The following is a 7,970-nucleotide window of genomic DNA, read 5'->3' on the forward strand; positions in this document are numbered from 1 at the left end:
GACAGAGTCTTGCTTTGTCGCCCAGGCTGGAGTGCAATGGCGTGATCTCGGCACACTGCAACATCTGCCTCCCAGATTTAGGCAATTCCCCAGCCTCAGCCTCTCAAGTAGCTGGGATCACAGGTGCCCGCCACCATGCCCAGCTAATTTTTTTGTATTTTTAGGAGAGATGGGGTTTTGCCATGTTGGCCAGGCTGGTCTCGAACTCCTGACCTCAGGCGATCCACGCGCCTTGGCCTCCCACAGTGCTGGATTACAGGCGTGAGCCACCGCGCCCAGCCTTGAGAAAGATTTCTAAAGGGGTTGAGGCGTGTAACTTGGAGTTCCTAGGCTGCACCTGTGACCATGGGCAAGGCCCTGGCCTTGAAGACCCAGGCCTTCATTTCCTGTTTTTTTTTTGAGATAGAATCTCTCTCTGTTGCCTAGACTGGAGAGCAGTGGCATGATCTCGGCTCACTGCAGCCTCCACCTCCCAGGCTGAAGTGCTTCTCCCACCTCTGCCTCCTGAGTAGCTGGGACTACAAGCATGCATCGGTCACCACATTAGCCCAGCTAATGTATTCATTTTTTGTAGAGATGGGGGTTTTGCCAGGTTATCTAGGCTGGTCTCGAACTCCTGAGCTCAAGTGATCTGGCTACCTTGGCTTCCCAAAGTGTTGGGATTACAGGTGTGAGCCACCGCACCCGGCCCATTTCCTCTTAAATCTGTTAAGTACAGTGATGTCTGAAGAGTATGCATCACTTTTAGTGATCCTTAAGGCTTTGGAGTCAGAGAAATCTCTGTGTGAATTCAGTTCCATCTCACGTGGTTGGTTGTGACACTGCCCTAAGCAAGTCACCTATCTCTCAGAGCCTTCCTTTCCTCCCCTGTAAATAATTTTCCAGGCCACAGAGGGCTGTCACTGGGGGTGGAAATAAGGATTTGTGTAAAGTGTTTAGTAGAGGCCGGGCTCAGTGGCTCATGGCCTATAGTCCCAGAACTTTGGAAGGCTGAGGCAGGCAGATTGCTTGAGCCCAGGAGTTCGAGACCAGCCTGGGCAACATGGTGAGACCCTGTCTTTACAAAAAATAAAAATCAATTTAAAAATTAGTCCGGCATGGTGGTACATGCCTGTGGTCATAGCTACACAGGAGGCTGAGGCAGGAGGATCACTTGAACCCAGGAGTTCAAGGATGCAGTGAGCTGTGATGCCACTACTGCACTCCAACCTGGGCATCAGAGCAAGACCCTGTCTCAAAAAAAGTTTAGAGCAGAGTTCCTTGCACACCATCCCTGCTATTATATTGTAAGATAAAGACCATCCACCTGTGTAACCTATGTAACCTGGGCCGTCTGGGCCTGAGATGGCCTCCGGGCACTGATGGCATCCTGGCCTTCTGTTCTCTCCTCCAGCCCATTTGATACTGAGAGCTTCCTGGTGTCACCCAGCCCCATAGGCAAGTTTTCTATGGGCAGCAGGAAGGGCTCCTTGTACAACTGGACACCCCCGAGCACCCCCAGCTTCCGGGAGAGATACTACCTGGTGAGTGAGCCTTCCCCGGGCAGGGCTGCTGTGGTCACCCTGGGATGGGGGCAGCACGCGGGGGCTGGGCTGAGCAGTCTGGCCCTCCCAGACATGGCAAGCCTCAGGCTCAGCCTCCGTTTGGGTGATCCTGGGTGTTTTCTTGTGCGCTTTCTTCCTCTGCTGCTAGCCTCCATCCTAGCCTGGGTTCTGGGCTTGGCTGGTTCTTCAGGACATCTGCAATGGGCTCTCTGGATGGTTCTACCACCCCAGCCATGGCCTTGGCCTTAATATATACGTTTCTAGTAATATTACTTGACAGAGTGCCTAGTAAAACATCTCTTTCCTGTGATCTCCATGGATCAGGGTCCCCTCCTTAATGCCAACTCCTGTAATCAATTTCTTCCATATTCTTCCAGAGATAGCAATCCATCTACCAGCAAGTGTATGCAACTCTTTTTTTTTTTTTTTTTGAAATGAAGTTTCGCTCTTGTTGCCCAGTCTGGAGTGCAGTGGCGCAATCTCAGCTCACTGCAATATCCGCCTCCTGGGTTCAAGCGATTTTCCTGCCTCAGCCTCCTGAGTAGCTGGGATTACAGTCACACACCACCACATCCGGCTAATTTTTGTATATTTTTAGTAGAGATGGGGTTTTACCATCTTAGCATCTTAGCCAGGCTGGTCTCGAACTCCTGACGTCAGGTGATCCACCCACCTCAGCCTCCCAAAGTGCTGGGATTACAGGCATGAGCCACCATGCCCAGCCTTCTCTGGACCTCAATTTCTGTATCAGAGAAGTGAGAATAACAGCACTGCCCTTATGGGATTGTTGTGAGAGTTAACTGAGTTAATGAACACCAACCATTATCATTGGTTCAGCTGATGAGAGGTAAGCGTTCGTGTCCATGTACCCAGATTCACACTGTGGCACTGTATTCACCACTCGTGTGGCCTGAGGACCTCTCCGAGGTCAGGGCAGTGCCACCCCCATGGGGTGTGGTGAGGGTAATGTGAAGGCCCTAGAGAAGGGCCGGCCACCTCAGAATGCTTAATGACAGCTGCTGCTGTTTCTATGGTGTGTATATCGGGCCCTTTCATTCCCTTCACTCATTTAAAACTAGGCTGGGTGCAGTGGCTCATGCCTGTAATCCCAGTACTTTGAGAGGCTGAGGCAAGTGGATCACCTGAGGTCAGGAGTTTGAGACCAGCCAGGCCAACGTGGTGAAACCCCGTCTCTACTAAAAATACAAAAATTAGCCAGGCGTGGTGAGGTGCCACTGTAATCCCAGCTACTCGGTAGACTGAGGCAGGAGAATTGGTTGAGCCAGGGAGACGGAGGTTGCAGTGAGCTGAGATAGTGCCACTGCACTCCAGCCTGGGCAACATGAGCAAGACTATTTCAAAACAAAAAAATGAAATTATATGCTAGGCTCTGCTCCAGGCCAGGCAAAGACTGTGCCCTCAGGGAGCTGAAATTCTACAGGGGAAATAGATGATGTCAAAATCCGAGAAGTGCAGTCAGCCCAGGGCGTAAGGACTGTGGGAGACAGCAGGAAAGGAAGGGGCCCACTGGGGCCAGGTGGAAGTTGCCACTTTAAAAAGGCTGTCCAGGGCAGGGTTCTCAGGAGAGGTGACACCTAAGTAAGGTCCTGAGGAGGCGAGGGCACAAGCCGTGAAGGCACACGGGGAAGAGTGGCCAGAGCACAGTCAGTGCAAAGGTTCTGAGGCAGGAACATGGGGCCCAGCCCACAGGGCATGAGCAACAGTCAGGAGGCTGCTGGGAGTGAGTTGGAGGCAGGATGGGGGATAAGTGCAGAGAGGGGACAGGGTCTTGTCTACACCTCTGGGATGCTGGTCGCCTGGGCAGGCCTCAGTCATCCTGAGAACATGGGCATGCAGAGCAGGTGTCTGTCAGGGGAAGCCCCTCTGGGGGACTTGCTGTGGTCCCTGGGGTGGCTGGTGAGGCCACTCCTGTGTCCCCTCTCCAGTCTATCCTACAGCAGCCAACACAGCAGGCCTTGCTACTGGGTGGCCCAAGAGCCACCTCCATCCTCAGCTACTTGTCTGACAGCGATCTCCGGGGTCCCAGCCTAAGAAGCCAGAGTCAGGAGCTGCCCGAGATGGACTCCTTCAGCTCTGAGGACCCCCGAGACACGGAGACCAGCACGTCCGCGTCCACCTCCGATGTGGGCTTCCTGCCCTTGGCCATCGGCCCCCACGCCTCCATTGAAGAGGAGGCCCGGGAGGAGCCCCTGTCTCCAGGTCTCCTGCCAGAGATGGCCCACCTCTCGGGAGGCCCATTTGCAGAGCAGCCTGGCTGGAGGAACCTAGGAGTGGAGAGCCCCAGCCTGCCACAGGGCTCCCTGTTCCACAATGGCACAGCCCCAAGTAGCCAGAAAGGCCATGAGCAAGGGGCAACCGGGGACAGAGAGGACGGGCCTGGCGTGGCCCTCGAGGGGCCTCTGCAGGAGGTCCTGGAGTTGCTGAGGCCCACGGACTCCGCCCAGCCCCAGCTCCGGGAGCTGGAGTACCAGGTCCTAGGTTTCCGGGACCGGCTGAAGGTATGCCCACCCCGCCCTGGGCGGCGGCACTGCTTTGCTGACGGCATGATGACTGGGAGTGGGCTCTGGGGCCACACAGCCTGGGCCGGCATCCTGGCCTCATCCCTGTGTGACCTGGGTAGGCCATGTCTCTGTGGGCCTTGGTTTCCTCATCCGGCAGGTGGGGATAACAACAGCCCTCATGGGGCTCAGGAAGATTCTAAGAGTTCACAGTAACAGCTCAGCACGTCCAGCCAGAACCTGGCCCATCTCGCACCTTCTGACCTGGGTGGGTGGGGCTGTGGCTCATGGCTACAAACCCAAACTTGGAGTGTTGTCAGGGTTGGAGCCGGCTCCATGGAAAGCCCCACACAGTTCCGTTTGCCTCATCTACGCACCCCGCACCGAACCTTCTCCTCCACAGGGCTCATACCCCAGGGCGTTCTCAGTTCACAAGAGGGCTTAGGTGGCAGGTGGCTTTCAGAGGCGCTGACCTGGGCAAATTATTATATTCTCCTCTTGTGTTTACACAAATTTGAATGTACATAAAATGTACACCACTAGTGCCTATTAATACATCTATTAACTTAAGGGCGTCCTTCCCTGGACACCCTCTTTTATTTTTTATGTATTTATTTTTTGAGATGCAGTCTCACGCTCTGTTGCCCAGGTTGGAGTGTAGTGGTGCGATCTTGGCTCACTGCAACCTCCTCCTCCCAGGTTCAAGCGATTCTCCTGCCTCAGCCTCCCAAGTAGCATGGATTACAGGTGCACACCACCACGCCTGGCTAATTTGTGCATTTTTAGTAGAGATGGGGTTTCGCCATGTTGGCCAGGCTGATCTCAAACTCCTGACCTCAAGTGATCCGCTTGCCTCAGCCTCCCACAGTGCCGGGATTACAGGCATGAGCCACTGCACCCGGCCTGGACACCTTCTTTTAAATGGCAACTCCCACCGGGCCCTGGCAAGCCCATCCCTTCCTGCTCTGTGTTCCCGCGGTCCTTATGCCCTCAGACTGGCTGTGCACTTCTCTGATTTTGGCGTTTTCTGTTTTCCCCTCTTTTGTGTAAGACACACTTTGGCACTGAAATAGTTAACAGCTCTCTTCAAACACATTTTATCGCTACCACACCTCCAACAGGACAAATCAGCACAGGGAAAACAAGTTTCATTTCTCACTTTACATCCATAACTTTAAAAATATGTTCCGTTTACCACTGCTATGGTTGTTAAAAAGGACCTGCCTGAAAATTTCCAGAAAAAAATTTAAGAAATAATGTCACCTTTTTTGGTACTTTATGTTTTTAGTTTTTCTTGAGACAGGGTCTCACTCTGTTGCCCAGGCTGGAGTACAGTAGTGCAATCTTGGCTCACTGCAACCTCTGCCTCCTGGGATCACACGATCCTCCGCCCTCAGCCTCGTGAATAGCTGAGGCTACAGGCACACATCACCATGCCAGGCTAATTTTGTTTATTTTTTTGTAGAGACAGGGTCTCACTTTGCTGCCCAGGCTGGTCTCAAACTCCTGGACTCACACAAGTCTCTCGCTTCAGTCTCCCGAAGTATTGGGATTACAGGCTTGAGCCACCGCGCCTGTACCTTTGTTGTACTTCTTAACAGCCTTCTTTTGTAGACCAATTTGAGTCAGCATGCACACTTGTCACATACTTGTATTTTGAAAAATTACACTCAATTTACATAAAAATGTTAATGCTGCAATAATGTAATCATTTTAAACATCTTTGAGGAACTTTCCTTTTTTTGGCAAATGAAGTCAGAACAATGCAAATTGATTACAGACCGTGGTTTTTAGTTTGACTTATGGAGAGAAATTACACACACACACACATTCATGCAAATCTATGTGTATATGAATACATGTATGATGCTGGACGCGGTGGCTCACGTCTGTAATCCTGGCACTTTGGAAGGCCAAAGCAGGTGGACTGCTTGAGGCTAGGAGTTCAAGAGCAGCCTGGCCAACATGGCAAAACCCCATTTCTAATAAAAAGACAAAAGAATTAGCCGAGCGTGGTAGGGTGCGCCTGTAGTCCCAGCTACTTGGGAGGCTGAGGCAGGAGAATCACTTAAACATGGGAGGCAGAGGTTACAGTGAGCCAAGATCGCACCAATGCACTCCAGCCTGGGCAACAGAGCAAGACTCTCTCAAAAGAAAAAAAAAAAATCATGTGAGTGCGTACATACACACACACACACATACACGATTTATCCTCATTCTTCGTGGATTCTGTATTTTGAAATTCATCTACTTGCTAAAATTTATTTCTAACCCCCAAGTCAATACTCGAGGCGATTCCAAAGTGGTTTTTGGGGCTGGGCAGAGTGACAGAAAATCTGAGCTGCTTGAAGGGCACATTCCCAGCTGAGGTCAAGTGAGGCAACGCTTTGCCTTCCTGTTTCAGCGCCCAAACAGTAAACAAGCGTCCTCATGGTCTATTTAATGCCATGTTTTTCAAGTTTTTGTGCTTCTTGTTGACGGTTTCACTGTTTAAATGCCTCCCAAGCCCAGAGCTTCAGTGCCGGCTAGTGTTCCTCAGTCCAGGAAGCCTGTGAAATGCCTTACGGAGAAAATGCGTGTTAGATGAGCTTCCTTCAGCCATGAGTTGTAGCGATACTGGCTGTTGAGTTCAATGTTAATGAATCAAAAATAGCTTTTTTTTTTTTTTTGAGATGGAGTCTCACTCTGTCGCCAGGCTGGAATGCAGTGGCATGATCTCGGCTCACTGCAACCTCCGCCTCCTGGGTTCAAGTGATTCTCTTGCCTCAGCCTCCCTAGTACCTGGGGTTACAGGCACCTGCCATCATGCCTGGCTAATTTTTGTATTTTTAGTAGTGATAGGGTTTCACTATGTTGGCTAGGCTGGTCTTGAACTCCTGACATCAGGTGATCCACCTGCCTCGGCCTCCCAGAGTGCTGGGATTACAGTCGTGAGCTACCACATCCGGCCAACAATAGCTATTAAATAAAGTGTCTTTAAACCAAAAGACACATACAAGGTTCTGTATTGCTGTGTTGATAAAACTGCTGTGACCAGAGGTTCACAGGAACCTAACCCAGTATCTCCCTTAGGAGCAGTGGTTCAGCTTTTGCTGATTCAGTTTTATAGAACATAACTAATTTTTTTTTTTTTGAGATGGAGTCTCACTCTGTTGCTCAGGCTGGAGTGCAGTGGCGCAATCTTGGCTCAGTGCAACCTCCACCTCCCCGGTTCAAGCAATTCTCCTGCCTCAGCCTCCTGAGTAGCTGAGACTACAGGCCTGTGCCACCACACCTGGCTAATTTTTGTATTTTTAGTACCAGGCTGGTCTCGAACTCCTTACCTCAAGTGATCTGCTTGCCTTGGCATCTAGAACATTACTACCTTGACTATTGAGAATCAACAGTCTATATGCATGTGTGTATTGATACGCACGTACATACACATGTATGCATATATTTTTGTATCGGAAAATGTGATCTCTGCAACTAGCCTTGCTATTCCCTTCGTCCTCGAGATTTTCTCTTTGGGCTCAATGGTTAGGATCCTGGTTTTGCTTTATGGCTTCTGCTTGGGCTGTGCTGTGGCTGCAGTTTGTGTTGGACAAGGCCTGAGTGGAGTGTGTTGTGAACGGGGGCAGGGACCAGCGCTGGAGCCAGCCACGAGCTGGGGACAAGACAGAAATCTCCAGGGAGGGAGCTGCCACTGGAGGCTCTGGTGACTTGACCAGTGGTGGGGTGGTGGCTCCAGCACTCTCCGTTAACCTGTTGGGGAGAGAAACCCAACAGGGTGGAGGAACCTGGAGCCCACAGGCCTTTGAGCCTCGTGAAGAAGCATTTGCCTGACCTACACTATGTATTTAAAATACTTTGAAATTTGTTGTTGGTATTTCAAAACTGGGCAGTTTCCCATACAAATCCATGTTTT

At 51.1% G+C, this 7,970-nt stretch overlaps 1 protein-coding gene across 3 annotated transcripts in view; it reads left to right on the forward strand.

Annotated features, from left to right (window-relative positions):
- Positions 1–7,970, forward strand: part of FAM65C (family with sequence similarity 65, member C) — a 116,760-nt gene that overhangs the window by 95,902 nt on the left and 12,888 nt on the right. For all 3 annotated transcript variants that reach the window (XM_011928817.1, XM_011928816.1, XM_011928818.1), the window contains 2 exons: positions 1,394–1,523; positions 3,491–4,063. In XM_011928817.1, coding sequence (XP_011784207.1) covers positions 1,394–1,523; positions 3,491–4,063 — 703 coding nt within the window. The remainder of the gene's footprint in view (positions 1–1,393; positions 1,524–3,490; positions 4,064–7,970) is intronic.

The sequence above is a fragment of the Colobus angolensis genome, unplaced genomic scaffold (assembly GCF_000951035.1).
Source record: "Colobus angolensis palliatus isolate OR3802 unplaced genomic scaffold, Cang.pa_1.0 Scaffold8, whole genome shotgun sequence".
NCBI lineage: Eukaryota > Metazoa > Chordata > Mammalia > Primates > Cercopithecidae > Colobus > Colobus angolensis.